Source organism: Vipera berus (assembly GCF_964194415.1).
Source record: "Vipera berus genome assembly, chromosome: 12".
Lineage (NCBI taxonomy): Eukaryota > Metazoa > Chordata > Lepidosauria > Squamata > Viperidae > Vipera > Vipera berus.
Window position 1 is genome coordinate 4,117,577 of NC_138215.1, and position 27,783 is coordinate 4,145,359.

At 48.3% G+C, this 27,783-nt stretch overlaps 1 protein-coding gene across 2 annotated transcripts; it reads left to right on the plus strand.

The window, feature by feature from the left end:
* The first annotated feature begins 3,390 nt into the window (after positions 1–3,390).
* On the plus strand, positions 3,391–27,691 carry MAP1A (microtubule associated protein 1A). Of its 2 annotated transcripts, XM_081337403.1 has the most exons (6): positions 3,391–3,523; positions 8,177–8,259; positions 8,623–8,763; positions 9,347–17,159; positions 25,451–25,680; positions 26,179–27,691. In XM_081337403.1, exons 4-6 carry the CDS (start codon positions 9,497–9,499, stop codon positions 26,332–26,334), a joined length of 8,049 nt encoding a protein of 2,682 aa, XP_081193529.1. In that variant the 5' UTR covers positions 3,391–3,523; positions 8,177–8,259; positions 8,623–8,763; positions 9,347–9,496; the 3' UTR covers positions 26,335–27,691. The 2 variants fall into 2 exon arrangements, with proteins under 2 accessions (XP_081193529.1, XP_081193530.1); XM_081337404.1 differs by lacking the exons at positions 3,391–3,523; positions 8,177–8,259; positions 25,451–25,680 and having other exon boundaries at positions 8,636–8,763; positions 27,376–27,691.
* The last annotated feature ends 92 nt before the right edge of the window (positions 27,692–27,783 follow it).

The window sequence follows — 27,783 nt, forward strand, 5'->3', positions numbered from 1 at the left end:
CTGGAACAGTGGACTGAAACAGAACTAAAAGCCCTGGATAGGAAGACCAGAAAAATAATGACAATGAATCCTACCCTTCATCCTCAGAGTGACATTAACAGACTCTACTGAGGAATATGGGTGAGCATGGAGTATGGCAAGTACATCAGATGGTTGAAAAACAGCAAAAGGGCATTGGAAAAATATCTGAAGGACAGCGAAAAAGATGCATTGAAGCTACCATACCAGGAAGCCTGACTGAGAGACCAAACTGGCTTACAGGAAAGACCAAACGAAGAACAGAAAAGACACGGGAAGATAAAGCATTTCATTTATTTATTTATTTATTTATTTATTATTTTAATTCCATTTATATCCCGCCCTTCTCCGAAGACTCAGGGCGGCTTACAAGCTTAGCAGTAGCCTTCATTCTATGTATATGCCTGCTTATTAGGGCTTTCACACACACCCCAAGCGGCATTATTACAAAGTCAGCTTAATTGCCCCCAACAATCTGGGTCCTCGTTTTACCTACCTCGGAAGGATGGAAGGCTGAGTCAACCTTGAGCCTGGTGGGATGCGAACCTGCACTGATTGCAGGCAGCTGGTGTAACTTAAGGAGGCATTAGCCCACTGCTCCACCAAGGACATCATGGCCAGTACATTAAAAAATAGCAGGGAAAACAGATAATAAAGACCTGGCAACGGCTAAGAGCAGGAAAGTTGAAGAGACGGAAGGAGTAATTGTGGCTGTTCAAGACCTAGCCTTGAGAATAAATGCATACAAACTCAGAATTGAGAAGACAGCAACAGACAGTAAGTCCTGCCTCCGCAAAAAAGCAGAAGAAAACAATGGACCATCTAGTTAGCTGTTCAAGAAGGTTCTAAAGACTGACTACTAACAATGGCACGACAAAATTGCAACAAAGGTACAATGGGAAAAGAACTGGTGAGATTATAAAATAGAGAAAATAATAGAAAATGAAGAAGCAAAAGTGCTCAGGGACTTTAGAATTCAAACAGACAGGCACCTGCTGCATAACACCCCAGACTTAACGATTGTCAATAAGAAAGACAAAAAAGTCTGGATGGTGGATGTGGCAATACCTGGAGACAGCAGAACAGAAGAGAAGGAACTGGAGAAGATAACAAAATACAAAGACCTGCAAATAGGAATAGAATGACTGTGGCATAAGAAAGCAAAAGTAGTACCAATAGTCATAGGTACTTTGGGTGCAGTCCCTCCCCATATTGAAGCACCACTTGAAGACCAGCAGCATTGACAAGTTCACCATCAGTCAATTGCAAAAGGCAGCTTTACTGGGAACAGCTTCCATCCTGCAACATACCTGTAAAACCATCAGACATCCACATCTGCCTATCCCAGGTCCTTGGGAAGGACTCGATAGGCGGACAAAAATGCCATATCCAGTCTGAACATCAGGCTGACTGTGCAATAAACAAAAATAATTATTATTTAAACTTGTGTGCCACCAACTCTCTGTGACTCTGGGTAGATTATAACAATCAAACAAAGAAATTGCAATAAAATCAATATAAAACAAAGATAAAAGATGGCAAATGCAATGAAGTGAGGGGGCCTCAATCTCCCTCGCTGAGGCCTGTGTGCAGAGCCAAGTCTTCACAGCAGTGTGTGTGCCATCCAGATCTTGAGGAGTCTTTTTCCAGAAAGCAGATGCTGCTACAGAGAAGGCCACTTCTGGGGTTCTGAGAGATTACATTGTTTAATCAAACAAACCCGGGATGTATCAACCCTGTTGGATTGACTCGACCAGGCAGATGCTAGTATGAGAGACTGGTGCTGCCTCAAATAATAAGGCCCTGTGTCATGGAGGACTTTGTAGATAACAACTGGAACTGTAGCCTTCCACAAAAAGGGGAAGATGGATCAAATCTTTTCTAGTATGCAACTTGTACAAAAAATAATAATTTTTTTTAAAAAATCACCATGAACTTATGTTGACCATTGCATTATTCTCCCTATTGTTTTATTGTTGGCAAAGTCATCCTCCGGTCAATGATTAGAAGTGAAATTCTAATAAAATAAATCCAGTTTAGAGAGATGTAGAGAACGAAAGAAATGACACTGTTGAAATTATTCAGAACTCTGGGAATCGCTGCAGAGGAGACGTTGCCAGTGTTACGGAGCAAATAAGTGAGGTGCCTTACTTGGATTCTGGCTTTAAGATGTAAGATATTGTAGAAGTATATAGGAACATGGACATTTCTTTACTGTTCTTTCCCACCGGTGGCATCTGCATTTCAGTTTTGCAGGGTGGGGGCTTCTGCTGTTGCTTCAATTCAATTCTTCTCCGTTGGGACCCCAGAAGCCCCCCCTTCTCTGCAGCAACATTTGCCCCACCGCCGCTGCTGTGCGGATGAACTTTTCACCCAGGCCCTCGAAGAGATGGTGCCTTTGTTTATGGCTTGTCCTGTAATTTCCGTGAGCCGCCGAGAGCCACGCAGCAGGCGAGCGGAATCAAGGGCTGCTCTCATGGGAAGCGAACCAGAGGCGGATTTCAGCTGAGGGCATCCCAAGCAAAGGGGCCTCTGGTACCAGACCGGCCATTCAGGCACCGAGCAGACCCTCCGGCAGAATGTACTAGAGCAGGGGTAATAATAATAATAATAATAATAATAATAATAATAATAATAATAATAATAATAATAATAATAATAATAATAATAATAATAATAATAATAATTATTATTATTTAATTTTATACCGCCCTTCTCCCGAAGGACTCAGGGCGGTGTAAAGGGCAATACAATAAAATAAAATGCATATAGTTATCCGATAACTCTTGTTCTGAAGAACGGTAGGCAACCTCGGCTCTTTTATGACTCATGGACTTCAACTCCCAGAATTCCTGAGCCAGCATAGCTGGCTCAGGAATTCTGGGAGTTGAAGTCCATGAGTCATAAAAGAGCCGAGGTTGCCTACCCCTGTACTAGAGGCTTCCAGTTCCTGAACAGTCTGTCGCTGAGGGGGGGGGGCGAAACCGGGGGAGAAGGGGAGGCCGAGGCAGCGCCGCGCCATTGGGGCCGGGGAGCGGGATCGCCGGGGCAGCCTAGCCGCGTTCCGGCAGGCTTTTCCCTGGGGAGGGGCCGGGCCGAGCCCTGAGCTCCTTCGCGGGGGGGATTTTCGGGGGCGGCCGGGCGGACTCCCGAACCAGGCAGCAGGAAGAGCGCCCGCCTCCCGGGGCCTTTGGTCCGGCTGGCCGCTGCGGCGGAGGGAGCCCGCCTCCTCGCTCTTCTCGCCCGCGGGCCTCGGCGTCCAGGCGGCGGCCTGCGGGGGCAACGGCGGCAGGCGCGGCCGCGGCTCACAAGGGGTTACGGCTGCTTGGGCGGGCGGGCGGCTCCTCCTCCTCCTCCGCGCGCTGACAGCAGCCGCAGCAGCAGCAGCCGCCGCAGCTGTCTGGCGCTCCCGGGCCCGGCGGCCGGCTAGTCGCCGCGGGCATCCGAAGCGGGGGGGGGGCGGTGCCGGCCACGGAGCCCGCGAGGAAGGCCCGCCGCCGGGCAGGTGAGGCCGGGTGCGCGCAGCTGCGACCTAGCGGGCAAGCGGGCGGGCGTCCCCTCGGCGTTCTGCGCATCCAGCCGGCGAAGGGGGCCGGCGGGGCGGCCGGGCTCCTCCGGCGCCAGGGGGCTCGGCCGCATTAGCCCCCCCCTTCCAGGATTTCTGGCGGTCCGCCCGAAGCTTCGCAAGCCTCAGCCGGGGAGAGGCGGCACGTGCCCGCCGCCCTCCTCCGAAGCCGCTTCTCGGCCTGCGGGGAGGGCTCCTCGGCCAACGCCCGCCGGTCTCCCGCGGGGGGGGGGGGTCGGGGAGCTCGGGAACTGGATGCGCGCACCCGCCCGCCCGCCCGGCGCGCCCACTGCGGCAAATTCCGCGGCTGGCGCCCTCTGCTCCGAACGGCCCCGCCCCGCCCGTGCCCCGCTCCCAGCCGCTGCCCTCCGGCCGAGGGGCCCGCCGGCCTCGGGGACAGCTGGCGCCAGCTCCCGCGGCTGCCCAGGGGACGGCGGCGGCTATAGTCTCCCGGCCGCGCGGCTGCTTCATCCCTGGAGGGCAGCGGTGGCGCTCTTGCCCCGGGCCCCGCAGCCTTGCCGGGCGTCGGGGCCCGTCCCTCGGGCGATCGGCGGGAGTGCGTGCCAGCGTCGTGGATCGGGCAAAAGGAAAGGCAGGCCGGAGTCTGGGGAAAGGGCCCCCAGGCCTCGGCCTCGAAGCTCGGAAAGCAGCAGGAGGGCCGCCCTCCTCCCTGGCCGGGGAAGGTCACGCGCAGGCAGGCAGGCAGGCAGGCACGATGCAACCGCAGAGTTCAGCCATCCGCCCTGGGCTCCATCGGGGGCGCCCCAGCGGGCCCTCAAGGGAAGGCTGACCAGCGGTGGCAGCTGTCTCCAGGGAGCAGAGCAGAGCTCCCTTCTGGGCTGCTCCTGCAGGCAAAGGGATCCCCTTAGAGGGGGCAGACTCCTTCGGGGGTCATTTTCCCACCTGCCATCCCTCGCCCGTGCAGTCCAGTCCAGAGCAAATTGGAGAGTTTTGGGGGGGGGGAATACTCTCCCAAGATCTCGGGGCTGCTCACAAGAGGACCTTCTGCCCGCTAAATGATGGGGGTCCTCCTGAGGAGGGATCTGGGGCACCTTCCGCTGGCAGAGAAAGGATTCTTGCCCTGATCACCAGAGCAGAGTCTTGGTTCTAAGGGTGCTTCTAGTTTCACTCCAGATCTCTTGCTTGCTGTTTCAGAGCTACAGGGCAGAGCAAGGAGCCCCTAGTACAGGAGTAGGCAACCTTGGCTCTTTTATGACTCGTGGACTTCAACTCCCAGAATTCCTGAGCCAGAATGGCTCAGCTTGGAAACTCTCCCCTCAGCATGGCTGGCTCAGGAATTCTGGGAGTTGAAGTCCACGAGTCATAAAAGAGCCAAAGTTGCCTACCCCTGCCCTAGTAGTAGTAAGAAGAGGCTGCTCAGCGGGGATCTCAACCAGCATCTTTGTAATCCAGAACTTGACCATTTGCTGAGCCTGCCGAGGGCTTAGAGATGTTTCTGAATCTGTTATCTCTTGCCTGGATAGGCCGTCCTCCCCATTCTTCCCGCCCTAGGAAGGTTACTGGTGGGAGCAAAACTCCTGCGGGTCAGGCAGGAACCTTTGCATTGTCCAGTTTCAGATTGCACATCAACTGTTTGGAGATGAAGATGAGGTCTAAAGCCACCTCTGGATTGGATGTGAAATTTTCCTGTGACGTGATTGCCACGACAGAGTGAATTTCCAATCCTTCCCAGAAATTCCTATCTGAAGGTTGATGTCCCACAGCACAAATAGCAAGGATCCACTTGGCAGGACGTGGTTGGGGTTCCTGTTTTCTCAGTGTTAGCGGGCCACCTTCACAACTCACCATCTCCACAAGAGGTCACTATTACATTGTTTCCGATGACCATTAGCACCTTATCACTCCTAGAGCACCTGAGGCAGGATTCAAAAGCAGGGAAGCAGATCTAAGAGGGCAGTAGCCCCATTCCTAGGAACCTAGGTCAGGGGTAGGCAACCTTGGCTCTTTTATGACTCGTGGACTTCAACTCCCAGAATTCCTGAGCCAGCCATGCTGAGGAGAAAGGGAGAGGTTTCCAAGCAGAGCCATGCTGGCTCAGGAATTCTGGGAGTTGAAGTCCACGAGTCATAAAAGAGCCAAGGTTGCCTACCCCTGACCTAGGGTTTGCTAAGGCACACCAGGCCTGCTTGCTCACTCATGACCAAGGTATGGGCAAATGTCCGTCTCTTTCTGCCTCTTTCTCTCTGACCATCTATTTAATCTATCCAAATTTGAAGTCTCCCATCTCCTTCACAGAGGGACTCAGCATTTGTCAATAGTGCTCTGGGCCCAAAGCCCCTTCAATCTAGGCACTTGGACGCTGTGCTGAGGCAGTTTGGTCTGAAAGGGAAGTGAGCATCAAGTAGCCCATTTCCCTCCCCTCCCGCTCACCACCACCTGCCAAACCTCCTCTGAAACATTCACCCGCCAGTTTCTCTTGCTTTCCATTGGTTCCAAGCCAGCAGATTCAGGGATCCTCCTCTGCCACTCCCAACTGCTTTGTATATCCACTTTGGGGGAAGGTAACCAGCTACCCCGTTCTCCCTGACCTCTGGCTCTTTTCATTCTCTTCCCCACTTATTTTTATGGATATACAGTTTCCCTTAGCTAGGTTTCTGTGAGACAGTGTGGGTTGGCTTGCTTATCAGAATTACCTCTGCTCTTTAGCAGCAGGGAAACCACTTGGCAAAACTAGGAAGAATTAGAAGTGGTTTGATATTTCTTTCCCAGCAATCTGTCTTTAAAACACTTGTACACCACCACCACATCCGGAAAGATAGGTCTGAGTCCTTTGACCTCCAAATAAATCCATCTCCAACTCACATCATCAACTCCAAGGTAACAGATAGTCATCCAGAGCATTTCACAAAATGCTGGGATAATGTTCATCCCATTATTGGCTTTTTAATATTCACAGATTTTGGTTGGTTTTGCATTTTGAGGAAGTTTAGTTTTGTGTTTTGATTTGATTATGTGCCATAAAATTGGTATTGACTCTCAGTGATCACAATAAATAGAAATTCTTTATGTATTTTGAACACCCACATTATTCTGTGTAAGGAAAGAGAGAGAAGATGAGATTAAGTTCATGGACAGATCCAGTAGTGAAGGATGTTGACAGTGGCAAAGATTCCTCTGGGGTTACTGTCGGCCCCATCGGTTGGCATCATCAAGGTAGGAAGGGCCATTGAAGCTATCAAGGTAGACCTCCAGGCTGTGCTTAACCCACATCAAAGAAATTACAGGTAGTCCTTGACTTACAGCCATTCATTTAGTGACCTTTTGAAACTACAACAGTACTGAAAAGAATGGCTTGTGATCGGTTTTTCACACTTAAGGACCATCACAGTCTAGTTCATTAGCTTATCTTTTGTTGTTATGTAGACTCCACCAATTAGATGTACTCTTTAATAGTACACAGAAGGTCTGTTGCCATTGTTATTAATGTCTGGTCTCTTTACCTGGCTTAGAGCAAATTTATACCAAAGCACTTTTGTTAAAGGTAAAAATGATAAAAATAAGTTTTTTTGGGGGAAAAACCTACCCCTTACCCATTTAAAAAAATTCTTAAATATTTTCTTTGTTAAGATTTTTTTCTTTAAATCAAAGTCTCTTTTTCTTTCTTTTCTTTTTTTCTAATCCCAAAAGAAGGTTTAGCTCATTACAAGGAATTCTTGCCAAAAAGGAAATCTCTCTCTACCTGTAAATTAATTACTTCCTAGAGTGATTAAGAAATAAGGAAGGTGGGGCTTAATGCCTTATAGCAGTGATGGCGAACCTTTTAGAGACCGAGTGCCCAAACTGCAATCCAAAACCCACTTATGTATCATCGGGTGCCGGCTGGGCGTGGCCCATTGGGTGGGCGTGGCCCATTGGGTGGGCGTGGCTGCAGTGGTAACGGCAGACTGGGTGGGACTAAAAAGTTCAATCAATTCCAACTTTGCAAGATCTTTTTTTTCCCCGCGAGAAGTTGAAATTGATTGAACCTTTTTTTTTTTGCACACGGCGGTGGAGGCCTAAAGCGAAAAGGTTTTATAAAACCCAGCTGAAGGCCTAGGACTGGGCCGATGGCGTGCGTGCCCACAGAGAGGGCTCTGCGTGCCACCTGTGGCACCCGTGGCATAGGTTCGCCACCACGGCCTTATAGGTTACATCACAATTAAAGACCAGAGGTGGAATCCTGGAACTTCCAGCAGCTCAACTTTCAAACGCACTGCAAAACTTGCTTTTCTGCAATTTACTCATGAGGAACCGCTGTCCAGAGTGCAAGTGCGTTATTATACAATTGATCCAACAAGATCACATCAACCAGAAACCGCCTTCCAGACTTCCGTGCTCTTGGCTTCTTCAAAGACATCGGCCTGCCCTAATTTCCCACCAGAAGCCCTGAAAACCAAGGGCATTTTCCTTGCAATTGGTTCATAGTTGAGGAGAATGAACAGGAGAAAAATATTGACATGAGCAACAATTCTTCCACTGTGAAGAATTCAGCAAAGACCTGGTCATAATAGCCTTGAGTTTTGAAGCAAACAGGGGACCCGTGTGCAATTGGCAGATCTATTTGAAAAACAAAACTCTTCTACTTCTCTCCAGGTCAGAGGACCCTTCACCACCAGAGTGAGGACCTGGACACAGTCATCTTAGTCAATCCTGATGAATGGAGCGCGGTGTCAGAGGTAAAAACATACAAGGCCAGCATGTCTGGTTTTGTCAGAGTTCCTGCAGTGGAACTTTACGATGACCTATCGAATATGAGCTAGAATGTGTAAATGTCTTGAGCCATTCCCCAAAACTGCGTGCTTAGCTACGGCATCCAGGACCTGCCTTCTAAAAAGTAAGGTGACCTCCCACTCTTCCTTGTTATTGAAGTGCAGTGTATTGATTCTCCTGAGCACTGTTGGGCGAACAAGAGTCCAAAAGCACCACAGAGCTTGGCAGGTTTTTCTAAATGTTGGGGGAGGTGGGGCACTTCTGTTATAACATTCTGAAAACCCAGATGTCATGAATAGGAAGCTGAAATCCATCTTTGATGTCAACAGGTCCGTTCTTTGATATGTGACTCTTCTGCCTACAAGCTGCTAGTCCTGTGTGGGCAGAGCTCTGACCAGGGAGGTGATTTGATTCTGCAGACTGGGACCTTCACCTACCAGAAACTCACCGGGATATTTGCAGATCCAGAGGTAAGTGGATAAACTTGGATCCCAATTAAATCAGGTAGCTTTGTTCTCTTGCCTCTAGTCCCCCCCTTCCTTGAATTTAATTTTGGGAGTCTAGTAAATTATTTGACTTAAGTCAGAAGCTCCCTTTGGCACTAGCAATTTGAGTTGCTGAGCTGGAGACCATTTTACATGGAGACTTGCCACATGACATTAATTCAGAGACATTAAGTATGTTTTCCATCATCTGAACTGCATAAATTAAATATTCCAGAGATCTTGGATACTTTCTTAGACTCTTTAGAAATTCATTTCAGGTAGCTGCTCTTCTGGTCAATGGCAGTGATTAAATAACATCTTTATGTGTATAGTTCATATAAATGTAATATAAATTTGTGTCTATATTTCATATAAATTAAAAAAAACAAGCATGTTTCTAATAAAAATAGTTGTAGGTTATCCAGGAGTAACAGATGATTTATAGATTGTTGATTGATTGTGTAGTGTTTTTTTTTAAAAAAGCTGAATTTGCATAGCAATCACAAAAATAATTTTTGAACTTAATCAAGAAGATTTCATGATTACAGCCTGTTTTGAACTCTTGTAGGTTGCCCAGCTTCTCAGTAATACTGATCTGGCTTCTAAAACCTCCCTCACAATATCGTGCTTGGGAGAAGGAGATTGGAGAAATCTTGGCCACTCTAGTTTCGAAGACCTTTTTTGTCTGAGAGTTAATCCTGATCCAGTCCTGCCAGAGATGGATGGGATATCTGAATTTGCTGAATATGTCTCTGAGACAGTGGATGTCCCATCACCCTTCGATCTTCTGGAACCCCCAGCCTCGGGGGGGTTTCTAAAGCTCTCCAAGCCCTGCTGCTACATATTCCCAGGAGGAAGAGGGGACTCTGCTCTCTTTGCTGTCAACGGATTCAACATTCTGGTTGATGGTGGCTCAGACAGGAAGTCCTGCTTCTGGAAACTGGTCAGACATCTGGATAGGATTGACTCAATTCTGCTGACCCACATCGGAGCTGACAATCTCCCAGGCATTAATGGACTCTTGCAGAGGAAGATTGCTGAGCAGGAAGAAGAGCAGTCACAGGGCTCCACTAACTACAGTGACTGGATAAAGAACCTTTTGTCTCCAGAGCTCGGGGTGGTTTTCTTCAATGTTCCCGAGAAGCTCAGAATGCCAGAGTCATCCATGAAAGTCAAAAGAAGCATCGCAGAAGCCAGCCTGACCCTCCAGTACCTCAACAGGCTAAGCATCAAGCCAGAGCCTCTCTATAGAGTGGTCACCAATATTGTTGAGCCAATCACTCTGTTCCACAAAATGGGTGTTGGGAAATTGGACATGTACATCTTGAACCCCGTCAAAGAGAGCAAGGAGATGCAGTTTCTCATGCAAAAGTGGACTGGAAACAGTAAAGCCAAGACAGGCATTGTCCTTAATAATGGGAAAGAGGGGGAGATTTCGGTCCCCTATCTAACCTCCATCACAGCCCTTGTAGTGTGGCTTCCCGCAGGACCAACAGAAAAAATTGTACGAGTTTTGTTTCCAGGAAATGCACCACAAAATAAGATTTTGGAAGGTCTTGAGAAACTCAAGCATCTTGATTTTCTGAAATATCCTGTAGCTACCCAGAAGGATATGGCTTCCGGCACACCCTCCTCTGTGCTTAAACAGTCCAAGATTAAACAACGGACAGACAGTAAAGAGAGCCTCAAGTTATCGCTTAAGCCTCCTACAACAAAGGTCGTTGCTGAAGAGGGCTCTAAAGAGATGAAGATGGAGACCGTAAAAGAGGCTAAAACTGAGAAAAAAGGGAAAGAGCATTCTGAAATGCTTCAAGAGAAGCTGGTTAAAACAGAAAAAATAAAAATGGACTCCAGCGATGCTCTTAAAGCTGAGAAAAGAAAACTTGCCAAGGACAAAGTTGGCAAAAAACATCTCAAAGAGAAAGTTTCCAAACTGGAAGAAAAGAGAGACAAAGAGAAGAAAGATGTTAAAAAGGAGAAGAGGGAGATTAAAAAAGATGATGGAAAGAAAGAAGAGAGGAAAGATTCAAGGAAAGATGAAAAAAAGAAAGAAGCTAAACCAGAGATGAAAAAAATTTCTAAGCCAGACTTGAAGGCCTTTACCCCTGAAGTAAGGAAAACTTTATACAAGGCAAAAGTTCCCAGTAGAATAAAAACGGACAAAGTTCGTACCAAAACTGAGAAGTCTCCAACTGTGCCAAAGAAGCACGACCAGCCTCAAGACCCACCGCTTATGGCTGAGAGGCTTGTGATCTCTTCGCCAGAGGACCTGACCAAGGATTTTGAGGAGCTGAGCACTGAAGAGCAAAACGTATCTCATCCTGCGTCTGTTGCTTTAGTAGCAGAGACTGTCTCCACGTGTGCAGAAAGACAGGATCCCTGTGACCTGGCTGTTGAAAAGGGGGTGCTGATATCCAAAGGGACCAGTAGTTCGGGGTTGCTTTCTCTGGCCATGCCAGAGGAGGAGATGGCTTCCCCCAAAGGTGAGGTGATGGAAGTCGGGAAGTCATCTGAAAAAGCCGATGAGAAAGCAACTTTAGCAGAGGCTCTTGGGCAAGACCTGGATGAGAACGCCAGAAGGAGTGTCGGAGAATTTCCAGGAAAAGGGAAAGATCAGATACCATCACCTAGGGAAGAAAAAAATGCTGCTTCAGGAAGGGATTGGGTGCCTCCAGGTGAAGACACAAGCTTGAAAGAGAAAGATTTGTTTAAAAAGGCAGAGCTGGAAGGGACATCAGAAGAAGATGTAGAGACAAAAGGCGAAGAGTTAGTAAAGAAAGAGCTTTGTCAAGTCCAGCCGCCACAAGGCCCATCTTTGCTTTCTGATGGGAAAGGAAAAGAACACAAGGCAGAAAGAGTGAACTCCAGCAGAGTCCCTGGGAAGTTGCCAGGGATAAGGGAAGGGGAGGACTCTCATCTGGGAAGCATCCCTTTCCCACCAGGAGAACATATTTCCTACATCCAAGATGAAACCATCCCTGGCTACTCAGAGACAGAACAGACCATTTCGGATGAGGAGATCCATGATGAGCAAGAGGAGAAGATGGCGCACTTCAAGCCAGACATTGGCAGCTATGACATTGCAGGACCAGATCAGACAGACACCTTTGAAACTGCTAATGGGATCCAGACTCTCACAGCGCCTGAAGTTGCCAAAGGGTATGCTGGACAGGAACCTGAAATCCTTGCCTACCCTACAAACCTTGTGGCAGCCCCTTTGGCAGAAGAGGAGCATGTCTCCTCAGCCACATCCATTACAGAATGTGACAAACTTTCCTCCTTTGCCACTTCGGTTGCTGAAGACCAATCAGTCGCATCAATCACAGCTCCACAGACAGAGGAAACAGGGAAAAGTTCCTTCCTGTTGGATACAGTGAACAGCATACCTTCCTCTCGAACAGAGGTCACCCAAGGCCTAGATTACGTGCCTTCTGCTGGCACTATTTCTCCCACTTCTTCCCTAGAGGAAGACAAAGGCTTTAAGTCTCCTCCTCCAGAAGACTTCCATAGTCAAACAGAAAGTGAGAAGAAACTTGAGGCCTGCAAGAAAGTTTTGCAGCAGCAGCAAGAATTTCCACACTTTGAGAGGCCTTGGCAAGCAGAAGAACATTACAATGCCCTAGTGTTTTCACAGCAAGGGGCCCTGGGAGATAGTTCAAGCGAAAGATCCATGGAAGGACCTCAAAAAACTACCCTGCTTTTGAGTGAAGCAAATGCACACTTGCTGCAGGTACAACAGGGCTCTGGCGATGCTGAAGATCGCTGCATAAGCCCTGATGATAGCACAGTCAAGATGGCATCTCCCACCCAGTCAGGCCCCACTAGTGCAGGGCACACACCTTTTCATCAATCCCCTATAGAGGAAAAATTGGACACTGCAGAAGCAGAGATGTTTGAAAAGGCAGCAAAGTCTCCTGTAACGGGGATTGAAATAGAACGACCCAACAGAGCAATGAATGTATCCAGAACATTTGAAGATGAGGGGGAGCATCATGAAATCAAGAAGACATGCCTTCATGACTTGCCTGACCTGGAAGCAGCAGCCATCCCGCACGCAGGATTTTTATCTGCACCGAATGAAGACAGCCAGCATTTGGAGAAAGAGGAGCTAGCAATAAGCTTCTACCACAAGCAAGAAACTATTGATATTTCTGACCTGGATCTTCCTGCTAAAGATAACCTTCTAGAGAACTTAAAAGATGCTTCATCTAAGAATATCGACACTGCTGAGGAAGACTCCCATGAAAGCGTTGTTAGGTCTGAGACTGAGGTGTTCTCTGTTTCAGAAATACCTCCGCCAAAAGGTTGGGAAGCAATTTCAGACATATCTAGAGATGAAAAATCTTCACAAATCATTAATTTACCAGGAGAAGAAAAGGCATCTTCTTTTACGGATGAAATTCCTGGGAAGACATCATGTTCTGATAATTTCATCACTGAAATATCTCAAGAGAGTTTGCATTTGACAGAAATTGGCTTAGAGCTAAAAGAGTCTGCTTCTCCAGAAGATACTAAGCTTGTTCTGAGTCTTCATGAAGAACCCCCTTCGTATGTTTTCAAAGAAGAAATTTCTCCAAGAGATAGTACACTTCTGCTTGCAAAAGAGAGCCCTATTAAAGAAGCATCATTGGGCATGCTTGTGGAACAACTGTCTCCTAAAACTAAGCACCAAGCTTCTCCAGAAGGAAGCCCAAGCACAGATGAAAGATCAGAAATTGATGTCAAAGAGGATCCATGCAGTTCCTGTTTAAACTTTCAGCAAAGTCCATTTCTAGATGCCACTATAATAAAGACTTCAGCAGACCCTTTTCTGGAAAATGAAAGATCAGCTTCCTTAACAGAAAAACAAACTCACAAGGAACTACCTCCCAAACAAACATCTCCAGACCCAAGGTCTTCAAGCTTCACATCAGTGAGCCCAGTTTTAGATAACGATGCCTTGGAATTTTCATCTGGAGAGAAAGAACCTTGTCAATTTCTGGAAAAGAAAGAGGAAACAAATGAACTATCTCCAAAAATAGAAGATCCTTATCTGGGAGAAATAAATTATGAGAAGAAAGTGTGGTGTCCAGAGGGAATGAGCAAAGTACCATGCAATGAACAACAACTGAAATACGACAAAGAAAAGGGAGAGTCTACATTTTTGGATGATGAGGTAGACCTACCTGCTAAGAAGGAAGAAAACATTCACTTTGTGGAGATTGAAGATATTCCCAAACGGGGTGGTTTGGATACTGAGCATGGCTCCTTTCAGGAAGACGCTGCCAATGAGAAGGACAGTGTTTTATTTGTTGATGACAAGCCTGTGTTGAAAGAAAAGCCAGCTCCCCAAGCAGATCCTAATCAAGGTGTTTTGAATTCAGAGAAAGCTGAACTTTGTAGCTTTGAAAATAGTCACTCTTTTGAACTTGAAAGTGAGCCAAAATCAAGTCTGGAATGGGCTTTTGTGTCCTTTCCACACCAGGCTAAGATGCCCACTTCAGTGGAAGGAAAAGAAGAACCTCTGCCTGAATCTAATCAAGTAATGGAGAAAGTGACCCCACAACTGTCTTTTGACCCCATGAGTGAAACCGTGGAGACCCAGGAGGGAAACCAAAATGCTGATGAGAAATCATCTGAGCATCTTTATGATCACACAGGTGGAAATACAAAGCAGCCAAGAACTTCTGCAGCTCTTTGGAAGGCAGACGCAGGGTCAGAGGAGAATAGACAGTTTTATCCTGACCAAGAAGGCAGAGGAAGCGGGGACCTTGACATCCCTTCACGAGATGCACATTCCTTTGGCCAAAGCAAGTGCTCCGGGTGGCCAGGCGCTCTGGACCCCTCCGGTCCCTTGGAGTCGCACGACTCCAAAGCGAAGGCAGGTGAGAAAGGGCAAGAGAATGAAGAGAGAGAGGCAACTCCCTACCCTCATGGAAAAACTTTCCAGTATGCTGATGTCTATGGGAGTGCGGCGATGTCTGATGTTGGCCACCCTGGAAAGGACGCAGTGGCCAAGAGTACGCAAGCATTGAGACCTCAGAAGGAGGAATTCCTCTACCCCATTTCCTCCAAAGAAGAAGATTCTTACCTCTCCACTCCTACTGAGAAGGAACTCTCATCCCCAAGTTCACCAAAGGTTACGATGGGGCATTCCTTTAAATACGCGGAGGTCATCGAGCAGTGCTTGCAGGATCCGTGTTCCATGACATCCACAGACACAAAATCTAAAGAAATCCCACTCCCACCAGAAAGCCCAATGAGCCTCCAGCCTGCCTCCTCTTTGGGAGATACGTCGTTCAGGGACGTGTTCAATCAGAAAGATCTCATCATCCCCTCTGAAAAGATGAGCCCTTCAGATAGAAAACTCAGCCAGGACCAGGAGTCTCCTACTTCAGAAGGTTTCCATCCCAAGGACATTTATTATGAGAAAGCTGAAAGAGAAGACAGTGCTAGTGACTCAGAGCTAGAGAAAGGGGCCAAGGAGAGGTCAGAAAAAGAACCAGAGTATTCAACAGTGAAGCGAAAGGAACTCTGGACTGTCTCAGAGAAGGACAACATCTCTGTTCCAGGGCAAGAAGTCTACGATGGGTCATTGGGAGAGGGAAGTCCCTCCAAGAAAACAGCCAGCGACAGCCTTGCAGATCCCAGCAGACAGGAAGGGGGCTCAAATGTGCCCCAGGGGGCCATTGAGCAAAAGCAAAAGGACCTCTTGGAAAGAGCCTGTGATGATGTTGACCCCAAAAGCTTTTTACTTGCAGCCTCTACTAAAGACAAGGACTCCCCAAAGGGACCCGTCCTCCTCCCAAAAGGGCTTGACTGTTCTTCCTCCGGATTTGAACTTTCTTGCCTGGAAAAGCATGAGCCATCCATTTTGTTCAGACACGAAGCCCATTTCTCCTCACACTTGGAGCATAAATCTCCCACCTTAAACATGCCTGAACCTGAAAGAAAGGGTCAAGAGGATGAATACTTGGAGGTATCAAAGAAAGGGGATTCCCCCTTTGTAGAGCTATGTGAAGAAGAAGAAGAAGGAAAGCTCCCTTTGTGGACAACCCCAGATTATCTGATCCACAAGGGGTCATCCAGCCTGCCTGAGGAAACTTTCTCGGGGACCTCTCTCTCTGCAGGGCACCCAACAGGTAGCAGCCCCCTCCCGAGCCTCCAGTACATCTCAGGGGCCAGGGCTGCAGAGACAGGGGCTCAGAGCCCACACACCCTATCTCACGTGCTTTCAGAAGAGGCCGCTTTAGAGGCAGTAGAGGATGTTGCCTGCACAAAGGCCGTGCAGCCATCGGAATCCACCTGCACAGTTGGCTGTTGGCCACAGCCAGCAAGCCCCCAAGAACGGCCAGCAGCAACCGCTCCCCTCCCTAATGTCCTGGCTGGTTCTTCTAGTGGTCAGCAAGAGGCGGGAGCGACAGCTAATGGCCCCACAGAGGTCAGCCTCAATCCACTCACTTTTTATGATTCATCACCCATTTCAGAAAAGTCTAGGTGGGTGGGGGAGGAGCAGGAGGAGGTCTGTGAAAGGCCGGGCCGTCCTCTGTCCCTGGTGAGCCCTTCCCAAGAGGACTTCCCAAGTACACGGTTGAGCAGCCAGACAGAGGAGCAGGGTGACACTTGCCAAGCAGTGGAGCCGTGCTTCACGGCCATATCTAACTGTGGGCAGAAATCTTACGAGCGTAAGCAAAGAAAGGGCGAATTGTCTCCCTCATTCATCAACCCGAGTCCTCACGATTCATCAGAAGACAGTGAATTTTCACAGGTTAAAGGCCCTGTTTCAGTAAAAGGAAAGCCACATTCAGCTCCTGGTGGCCACAGACCAGCTACTTCTGCTGTGGAAGAAACTCCTCCCACCTCTGCCAGTGATTCGGGGACTTCTCAGTCAGACTCAGATGTTCCTCCAGAAACGGAGGAATGTCCCTCAATTACAGCAGAGGCAGCCCTAGACTCAGACGAAGACACTGATTATCTCCCTGTCGACAAAGCTGCAGGCAGTTCCCAGCACGGCACAAAGTCCGGCCATGACCCCCTGCCTGCTTCCTCGGTAGACCCTCCGCCTCAGCCTCCACACCCAGATGTCTGCATGATGGATCCTGAAATCCTGCTTATTGAGCAGAACACGAACAGACTTGACAAGATACCCAAGAAGGGCCTGAGGGATAAAAATAAAGCATCGAAGAAGCTACTGGGCAAGTCCAAGTCATCCTCCTCGTACCAGAAAGCGGATAAGCAATTACTGAGTCCTATGAAACAACCATCTGACAGGTCTTCGAAGCCAGTGATGGCTAAGAAGGAGAAACTGCTCAAGCCACCCTTGGAAGACCGAGAGGAGGGTTCTCGAAGCACCTACACCAGCCCTGGCAAGAACCTCATCAACGTTGTCAAAACCGGCCCAGGTAAGAATGAACGGAGGTACAGCAGAGATTGGGAAGGTTCGGATCCTCCAGAGCAGGGGTAGGGAACCTTGGCTCTTTTATGACTCGTGGACTTCAACTCCCGGAATTCCTGAGCCAGCTTGGCTCAGGAATTCTGGGAGTTGAAGTCCACCAGTCATAAAAGAGCCAAGGTTGCCTACCCCTGCTCCAGAGGGATGACTGTCTGGGGAAGGTCAGCCTTTCTGTCAGGGGGCTTTGTGGGGTCACAAGAATTAATGAAATACACAGCAGAGAGTCGTGTCAATTCCTCCCCACCCCCCTTTATTAGTAATACAGGGCAAGTTACTGCTTTCATTTTTATCCACAAAAATTATTTAGACAGAATTAAATTAATTACAGGGGCTAAATAAGCTAGATGCCTCCTCCCCCCTCCATTGCTTTATCTGCCTTTCTGACTAGTAGTAGTGAAGCAACAGTGAAACTATTCAAGGCTTTCTTTACATGTCCAAGAGTTTTAAGTTCACTCTCTCTCCCTACCGGATACGCAGCTTGCGGTGTTGACAAAAACATGCACTGCAGTTTCTAGATTCCCACTTAGAGTTCAGTCAGGGAGATGGTCACCCTGAGCAGCAGCCTCAGTCTGGCAGGATGGGATTCCCTCTCTTCATTCTCCTCAGCTTCTCATGATAGCAATTTGTGTCCCTGGGGCCCATCTTCTCTGGACCCTGCTCTGGAACAGACCGTTGTTGAGCCGTGTGATTCTACGCCATCTCAGGATCTGCAGCCAACTTTTCCCCCCCTTCCCTAGAACGCCAACAGATATATTTCAAGTCTTCCCAGTTCTCCCTCCATCCCCTACCTCTTAACCCAGGGCTAGGCAACCTTGGCTCTTTTATGACTGGTGGACTTCAACTCCCAGAATTCCTGAGCCAACATGGCTCAGCATGGAAACCTCTCCCTTTCCCCTCAGCATGGCTGGCTCAGGAATTCTGGGAGTTGAAGTCCACCAGTCATAAAGTGGCCTAGGCCAGGGGTAGTCCACCTTGGCTCTTTTATGACTGGTGGACTTCAACTCCCAGAATTCCTGAGCCAGCATGGCTCAGCTTGGAAACCTCTCCCTTTCCCCTCAGCGTGGCTGGCTCAGGAATTCTGGGAGTTGAAGTCCACCAGTCATAAAAGAGCCAAGGTTGCCTAGCCCTGTCCTAACCCTAACCCTCCCCCCCTCCTTTCTCCTATACAGAAATTGACATCTGTGAGAAACTCTGCTGTCTCTCCTTATGGCTACTGCCAGCCCAGTTAATGAAAAGGCTCTGCCTTTGGCTCAGGACATAGCAGGAGTACACACAGGCTTGGGATGTGCCATTCTCTCATAGACCCCTCCCTTTTATGAAGGGTTGGGGTCATTTCTCCCCTGCCTTCCATTGCTTCATTGATATCTGCATGGCAGAGAACATTCTTTGGCTCCCTTCCAGATCCAGTCAGAAAAAAAATCAGCAACTTGGTACTATATTCCTGACGGATTTTAACTGCAAACATGTATGGTTGCAGAGTTAGCATTGTTTTTGTGAGCCTTCTCTTACTGTATTTCATCTTTTCTGCCCAAACTGTGCCTCAGTGAATTCAAACCTTGCAACTGAAACCTCTCAGTCTGCTTGGATGATGCATTCAAGTCCTCCCAGTGTCCTCCTTATTCCTCATTGATGTCCATCGACACCATTCCCACCTTATGGCAGAAACCATATTGGAAAATCTAAGCATGGAAGCAGCTTTCACATTTCTTCGGGCAGGTTGACCACAAATAGACACGTTTCCTTTTTCCTTTTCCCTTCTTTTAAGGCCTCTTTTCTCCTCTCTGGCCGCCCCTCTTTAGTTTGACTTTCTGAACCGTGGCGTTTCCTTTGACAGGCGCCTCAGAGGTGAGTCTCCCAAGGTGCATCTCCACTCCTCTGGCTGCTAGACAGGCAATTCTTCATCCATCTTTCCATCTCAGGATGATATTCTTGAACCCAGAGTGTGGCTCAACCTAGTACAGGGGTAGGCAACCTTGGCTCTTTTATGACTCGTGGACTTCAACTCCCAGAATTCCTGAGCCAGCATGGCTCAGCTTGGAAACCTCTCCCTTTCCCCTCAGCATGGCTGGCTCAGGAATTCTGGGAGTTGAAGTCCACGAGTCATAAAAGAGCCAAGGTTGCCTACCTCTGACCTAGTAGGATTGAGAAAACTGTTCAAAGATGATGTCTTCTTTATATTGGTTTCAATATTTTAAATCGGATCCTGAATCCTGACTTGCAATTCTCTGATCCCTTTCTGAATTTCTGTCGATATGTACGTGTTGCGACATCACATTGATACAAAATCCATTCTTTAAAGCTGTCGTAGTGCTTCATGCCTCTGCTGAAAATTCAATGTAAATCGTTACGGCTCTTCCAGTAAACCTGGGAGCCAAACAATGCAGCCCCTTCCTTCTGAAGCCATTGGTCGGTTTTATTCAAAAGCCACTACGCCGCCTTCCTACCCAATTTTAGTAAAAAGGTGATGGTCAGGTTTGGCTTGGCCATGTTTTGTCTAAGCTAACTCTCTTCTAAAAGCAGAGATATGTTCCTCCTCCTCCTCTTCCTCCTCCATTTGCAAATCCTGTGGCTGTTAGCAGGACAGTTAGAGCCAAATTTGGGGGGAGACTGCGGGATGGTTACCAAAAAGGCTGGATCGAAAGAGGGCCTCTTAAGGAGAGGCAGGTTAGAGCAGATTCTACTTTAAGGCTGCAGTTGTAATCCAAGAGAGTGTTCCGGTTACCATGTCCCTGCTTGTGTCCTACAAAAGAAGCCAAGAGGGGAACGAGTCAGACCTGCAACGGTCATGTTAGTGGGTGTCCTACCACTTCCGTGGAGCCCACACCCCAAAAGGAGTCCAAGCAACATGGCAATGTGTTACTCAGTCAGCATTCTGGATTCCGCCTGGTAAATCTCAGGAGGTTTCTTGGCAAAGTGCTGTGCAGAAGAGGCACAGTAAGTAGCCAGACAGGAGAAGTAGGTTGCCAACTGAAAGACTGCCAGTGCAATAAAGTGTGCTTTGGCCTCTTACCTTCTCAGTGTAGGCTCAAATCAGAGTTCATACCTATGTTTAAAAGACGCTTGCTCCTTGGGAGGAAAGCCATGGCAAATCTAGACAGCACACTAAAAAGCAGAGACATCACCCTGCCAACAAAGGTGCGTATAGTCAAGGCTATGGTCTTCCCAGTTGCAATGTATGGCTGTGAAAGTTGGACCATAAAAAAGGCTGAGCGCCAAAGAATTGAGGCCTTTGAACTCTGGTGCTGGAGAAGACTCCTGCGAGTCCCTTGGACTGCAAGGCGATCAAACCGGTCAGTCCTAGAGGAGATCAACCCTGACTGCTCTTTAGAAGGCCAGATCCTGAAGTGGAAACTCAAATACTTTGGAAGGAAGGAAGGACTCACTGGAGAAGAGCCTAATGCTGGGAAAGGTTGAGGGCAAGAGAAGAAGGGGACGACAGAGAATGAGGTGGCTAGATGGAGTCACTGAAGCGGTAGGCGTGAGCTTAGATGGACTCCAGAAGATGGTAGAGGACAGGAAGGCCTGGAGGAACATTGTCCATAGGGTCGCGATGGGTCGGACACGACTTCGCAACTAACAACAACAACATCTTCTACCAGCATGCCTAATGTTACTTTGGTCACTTCATCTCCCACAGTTCATCAGAAAACCAAGGAGCACCTCAAAGTCGGCCCCCTGTGAGTTGGGGGCAATTCTGTCAAAAGCCATAGATTGCCTCCTGATGCCAGAAGGCAACCCCTCTCCCAGAAACCCTCCCTCATGCTCCTGCTGTCCTGTTAGTTCCTGCTGCTAGTAAGTTTCAGCTGGGCCAGGAAGTTCAAAAGGCTAAATAGAAGGTCCTCCAGATCCAAACCAAAGCAAATACAAGGTTCAAAGTGTATCCATTCTTGTGGATTAGGCCAGAGATTACCTGGGACAAGCCCAGACCTTAAATCCTGCCCCAGGGCATGGAAAGTGAGGTCAACTAATGCTGGAAGGCAAAGAAACTCACACCAGCCCAAAGGCAAGGTCAAGGGTGGCCCATACACCAGGAGGCTATCCAACCTATGATCCAAGGTTAAATGTAGCAATTTGCACCCTGACATTTAGAAAACAGACCCCTGGTCACAAGGAGAGTCATATTACAATCCCTGCCACTCCTTCCCATCAGCCTGGTTTTGAGGCTGTTCTTTAGAACCTGAAGCCCAAAGGATCTCTGAAATATCTCCAATCTTGGCCAGTCAGGCTTGGTAACACCCTTCTGGTCCACTACTAATCCACAGCCAGGTGATGAATGAACAGAGGAGGAGGAGGAGGAGGATATAAACATCAGGCCAGCAGCATATCTTTGTCACTTAACTTTTTGTGTCATGGAAGATTACAACATATATTGCCATCTAAAAACCAATAAGAGTGATAGCCTTATCATGATACTACCTGCTCTTTATAAACTTGACAACCATCTGTTCCCTAATCCTTATGAATCCAGACCCTCTCATAAGTAACATCCAAGGCTTATTGGCTGCTTTTCCTGGTATTTTCCTGACCCTGCTCTTTGCAACTCTTGCTGATTAAATTAAACTCTCTTTGCTCTGTCATTGGATCAGAGGACACACAGACCTCAAGGATCTCTTCAGAACTAGATCCTCATTATGAATGTACAAAAGTACTTGTCCATTTTCCAAAGGGGTCTCTGGACAAAGTGGTAGCTTTCATACAATATGTTTGACCCAAATAAATCAATAGTAATACTGATAAAATAGGCAGCATCCACGCAAGGTGCTAAAATGAGTTAAATTATTTGGGCTTACCTAATGTATTTGCAAAGATAGGATACGGGTTAACCAGTAAGCAGATTAAGTCCATATTATGTGAAGATAGCCACAGTGATCTTCAAGCTGTATCCAGCTTCCTACTAATGCTTGGACAGCAGGGCTGAGGACAACATTAAGAAAAGGGACCTGGAGTGAAAATTAGGACCTAGAGTTGCTGAAGGAAAATGGCTGTTGGCACTTGTCTGTGGAGGTTCTCTGTCATCCACATCCTGGTTGTCCCAAATGCGCTTTTTCCATGAGGCAACTGGACATCCTTGTTTTTCTTTGAAGACGTTTCGCTTCTCATCCAAGAAGCTTCTTCAGCTCTGACTGGATGGAGGGGAATGGAAGGATTTGTACTCCTTGCAGAAAGCTGGTCTGGTCAATTCTTTTAGAGAATTGTTGAGGCCTCTTGGAGATTTATCTGTGTCCTCAGGGTCACCTGAATCATTGAGAGGTTGGAGTTGGGCTTTCTGCAGGATGTTTTTCTGCCCTGTGTCCCTTCACCCAACAGCCTGCGTACTGTGTTCAACAGTGCAGAAAACATCTTGCAGAAAGAACAGCTCCAACTTCTCAATGATTCAGGTGATCCTGAGGACACAGGTAAATCTCCAAGAGGCCTCAACAATTCTCTAAAAACAGAGGTCCCCAACCTTTTGGGCACAGTGCCATGGAGAAAGATTTTTCTGCGGACTAGAGGGTGTGTGGTTTTGAATACTGCCTGCATCCCAAGGATGGAGCTTTGCTTGTTTGTGTGGCCTGCTTGTTGGCATGCTGTGGACCGGTGCCAGTCCACAGACCGGGGGTTGGGAACCCCTTTCTGCAAGGAGTATAAAACCTTCCAATCCCCTCCATCCAGTCAGAGCTGCTGAAGCTTCTTGGATGAGAAGCGAAATGTCTTCAAAGAAAAACAAGAAAGTCCAGCTGCCTCGTGAAAACGCACCTTTGGACTGTTGTCATGTTCACTAGGCTTGAGCTTCATTTAGGCTATGGACTTCTCTTTGTGTGAGCAGAGATCTTGAATTCAGGTGGCTGCCTCGGCCAGGCTCTTGACTTTTCAAGGTCCAACAGAGGACAGGAATTGTCAGTCTGAGATCTGCATCCAGAACTAGGGACTGCTACTTTCATTTGAAAAAAAATTTTGTCCCTTCTGCTCAGAGGTGTGAGAGAAATTTCAACGAGTTATACAAGACCCTTTGGAAAAGACAGTGGCCTGGAGTTAGGTTCTAAGGGCTCTGGACGATGAAGCCTTTCTGGGGATATTGTGGGGACAAACAACCTCCTGGGCCTGAGGTGGTTTGGCTTAGGGCCTTCACAGGGCAGGGAGCTGGGAGATATCAAGTATCAAAAGTATCAAGCTATCTAAGGGTATTAAGCTCATCAAGCTCATCTTGTTTGCTTATATTTTAAACATTGTGAAAAATGTTTCAGTCATTTAGTGATCTTTCTGCTGAAAGCCCACAATGTAATTTTCACTGTTCACAGCCGAGCTACCAAGGCAGTTGCTTTGCTCATCTTATAGGCCTGAAGGCGGGGGTGGGCAAGGGAGGGCAAATCTACCATTCTCAAGAAATTGTGGGCTGCCAGCTTGAAGATTCTCATGACCTCTTCCACAGTAGTCTCCTATTTAAGTCTTTCTTCTGAAAGAAAAGGGACAGTTGGTGAATCAACTGAAATGGATGAAAGGCACCCAGGATCCTGTTGCTACTTCAGAAGCAGTCAGGAAAGAAAAAAGATATATGGAATAATTACTAACAAGTACAATTTTAGCAACTTATTACTTTCTCTGACATTTCAGCAAAAGACCTCTTCTTCCATATCTCATCTCTTATCTATAAACAAATTATAAAGTTCATTAGGTCCTAATTGGCAAAAGTTGATTAAGGGCTACCAGAAAGAACATCATCTGTGTCTCCAATTCCATGCCAAAATGCACGAGGGCAAACCTTTAGGTGTCTGAAAGGAGCCCGACTGAAGGGAGAGACCTGAGGCTTTTCAGGATTGGAGGAGCTGAGGAATAACACCCTTGCCCTGCGATTTACTGGACAGTCTAGAACAGAGGTCACCAACCTTTGGGACGCCAGGGACCGGTTCCTTGGGGAGAGGACAGCAGAAAGTTTATTTGCCTACATTTCTCAGGAAACCTACAGTGGAAGAGCATACAAATCTAGGTCATTCTCACTTTGTCTAGATAGTTTGTAAGGGAGAGAAAGTGGGTGCACTCCAGCATCTTTATACAAGTGTCATTTCAGAAAAACTATGCTCGGGAAGGTTGCTTTCCACCAAAATTACACTAAAAAGAGTCTTAAAAGATGCCAGTTCAGATCCTCACCATTATGTGTGAAGGTGGGCAGATTAGCACAGGGCTTTTCAACCAGTGGTACGGGTACCACCTGTGGTACATTGGCACCTGGCAGGTGGTACGCAACCATCCTAGAAAAGTAGCGGGGGAGGGGAATGAGCTGAACTGGTGGCAGCACCGCACAAGCCTGACCGAGAGACGGCTGGAGCTGCAGGGCTGTCAGGGTTCAGCGAAAGCGCCAGGATCAGCGCCAGGATCCAGCTGGAGCTTGGTGCTGATCCCGGCGCTTCTGCTGAGCCCAGAAGAAACGCCAATCAGCTGGAATGTTGCAGCATCTCCAGGGTCTTGTGATTTACATTCAGATGCTTGGCAGCTAATTCATATTTATGACAGTCACAGGGTCATGTGAAGTGACCAAAACCTGCTGCAACCACCCAGCCGATGGGGGGAATAAAAACCAAACACCCCCCACCCCACCCCCGCTGCCAATCCCCAACAGAAATGCTCACAACAGTGAAATCCTCAGACAGGAGGAAGAGTGCCGCCGGGCGGGCAGGCAGGTGTCTTGCTCGGCTGTGGCTTGGGGGGCACTTTTTCCAGTGCCATTGTAACTTCAAACAGTCACTAAGGGAACTGTTGTAAGTCGAGGACTACCTGTACTTCATCACTTTTTTTTTGGTCATAGTTTTTGACACCTTGCTAGGTGACTGGTGGTACTCAGATATTGCCATATGCTAAAAGTGGTACAATGGGTGAAAAAGTTGAAAAGCCCTGGATTAGCAGAATGGCAGAAGGCCAGTTACTTTTAAGCAAATTGTCCTTTGGTTATTGGGATGCGTTCTGCCATGATTGCCTTTGCTTCGTGGGGGTACAGGAGTCCAGGAGGGGTCTTGCCAACAGGGCCTGGCAGCCTTTAGGGAGCTAGCTGGCCTTTGGGACTATTTCTGGCCCAGCCCCAAGTTCTAAAGGTTATCTTAAGGGATCAGTTCTTCTGTTTTGTGAACTGCCCAGCAACTTTAGTAAAGTGTTAAAAAAAAGAGAGAGATGTTTCTTAGACTCTCTGTTTCTTCCAACCAAATAATAAGGAAGAGAAAAGTTTCCGATTGTTTCATCCTTGATCAAAAACCTCCATTTTCTCTCCACAAGTTTCCAGCAGCCCCAAAAGCTCCTCCACCTCAGCTGGAACACCTGTCTACTTGGACTTGGCTTACATCCCCAACCATTGCAGCGGGAAAAATACAGACCAGGAGTTCTTCAGGAGAGTCAGAGCTTCTTACTATGTTGTCAGTGGGAATGACCCCAGTAGTGGGGAGCCCAGCCGTGCTGTCCTGGATGCCTTGTTGGCGGGAAAAGCCCAGTGGGGGGAGAATCTGCAGGTAGGTGCTTGGCTGGCCTCCATTTCCTCAGGAGTGGTGGCCTGTAAGAACCATTTCCGTAGAAGGTGGAAATGAAGTATTGGGCCGTGTCCCCTCAGCCGTTTGGGAACAGCTGCAGGCCCAAGGATCCTCTTCTGCAATTGAAACCTCACTCTAAGAAGAAACGTCCACTCTGATCCACCAGCTGGAGTCCTGTCCTGGAACTGAGGGGGCCAGAGGAGTTTCCTCCTTTAGAAAGTTAGTTTGCCTCCAAAAGTTCAGCTTTTTCTGACAGCCCAGCTCAGGATGAAGGCCGTCCAGTCTCCCCTCCCCCCACCCCCATCAGTCTGCTGGCCTGCAACCACTTTGTTGTAACAACACTCACCCACCCTCCCACCCCCATCATGCAGAAAGTGGCTGCGGCTGGCAGTAGAATCTGCACCGCCTCTGGTTGTCAAAGACCGGCAAGTGCAGTCCACAGCCTTTTCCCACGCGGTCCGCATCTTTTTGTTTCTCCAGGTAACTCTGATCCCAACCCATGACACAGAAGTGATGCGAGAATGGTACCAGCAGACGCATGAGAAACAGCAGGAGCTGAAGATCATGGTCTTGGCCAGCAGCAGCACCGTCGTGATGCAGGACGAGTCTTTCCCTGCCTGCAAGATCGAGTTCTGAGCTCTGAGCTGCTCCTCGTCTCCTTCACCTCCCACGCAGCACTTGGAAGACCCGTCTGCTCCCCACCGCTTGATTTGTTTGCCTTTCCTGAGTGTCAGCTGACCTCGCCAGGAGCAGCCCTCCATCTGTATGGTTCTTGCTTGCCAGAGCCCCCGTCCCACACGCCTGGACGTGTGCAGAGTGGCCCCACCACTTGCTTGCTCTCCCTGGAGTCGCCACCAAGGAGTTTGGCTCCCTCGATTTGGTTTGCCTGCACCGTTTTTGCCCTGTTCCTTCTCATCCCATGGCCGAGTTCCCTCCTGCTGGATTTCTGGATTCGGCTGCTGGGCAACCCTTGGAGACTACGCTAGAAGAGGATGGGGGCCTGATGGAGAAGACAAGGCTCAACCTCTAGAACAAGCCAAGCAAGGAGGTGGCCTCAAGGCCCTACTTCCTGGGGAAGCTGTACGGAAGAGAATGCCTCCAGAGACCAGACATAAAGTGGCGAATGCTACTTCTTTGGCACCACTAGACCCTTCAGTGAGATGGCACAACCCACCTTCCCCTCCGTGGCACAATAATTTGACTGGGGGAGGTTCCTGTGGTGAACCTGTGCCCAGGCTGCCCTATTGCCCTTGTCCAAGGGCCGGAGGCTGGGATGGCTGGGATGGCTCTGCCACTCTGCCCACAGATCCCATCCTCTCAAAGGCCCAGCTGAAAGCAAAACCTTCCACTTTCTGTGATATGATCTGGATCAGCACATCCATGCAAAGCTCTCTGTGACGGGTTGGTGGCTGAGGCAGCAGCCATTGGCAGCCGCCTGGTTGTAATTCTGGGCAGGTCGTAAGGAAGCATCTCTTTGTCCTCGGCAGGAATCGATCAGCTTGGAAGATGATACCCTGCGCCCTTCAAAGGAGAGAGCGGACGAGGAGAAATAGAGCAATGTTATTTTTTTTCCTGGTTATTGTTTAATTTATTATTTTCTTAATGCTGTGTACTTTTTCATGTACAGGTACAGTTGTTTTGCATTTGTGTTTTAAAACGTTTTGACTTTTATTGTAGGCTCAACTCCCAGGTCACAGGGTACTCAAGTTTCTACCGGTAAATGCTGCTGCAAACTGACAAGAGGATGAAGAATTCTCCCCTCCCCCCATCACTTTGGTGACACACATTGGAATCCTTTGCTCTGCAGGGACCCAGGTCAGCCTTGGGACACCTGGTCCTGGATGAGGGGAAATGCATGCCAACCTTGTGTGGTCCCCGTGGCTTGAATTGCTGCTCTTCTGACTGGTGTTTAGCTGGCAGACCAAGTGTATGTCTGTAGTTAGACAAGTGAATGTACTGACCCACTTATGAATGTGTCTTAGAAGCTGAAGCTAATGGGGGGAGGAGGGAGGGAGGGAGGGAGGCAGGCAGGGAGACCAAGAACCTTTCCTTCCTCTTAAGTGGTACAAGGACTCTGACCCATCC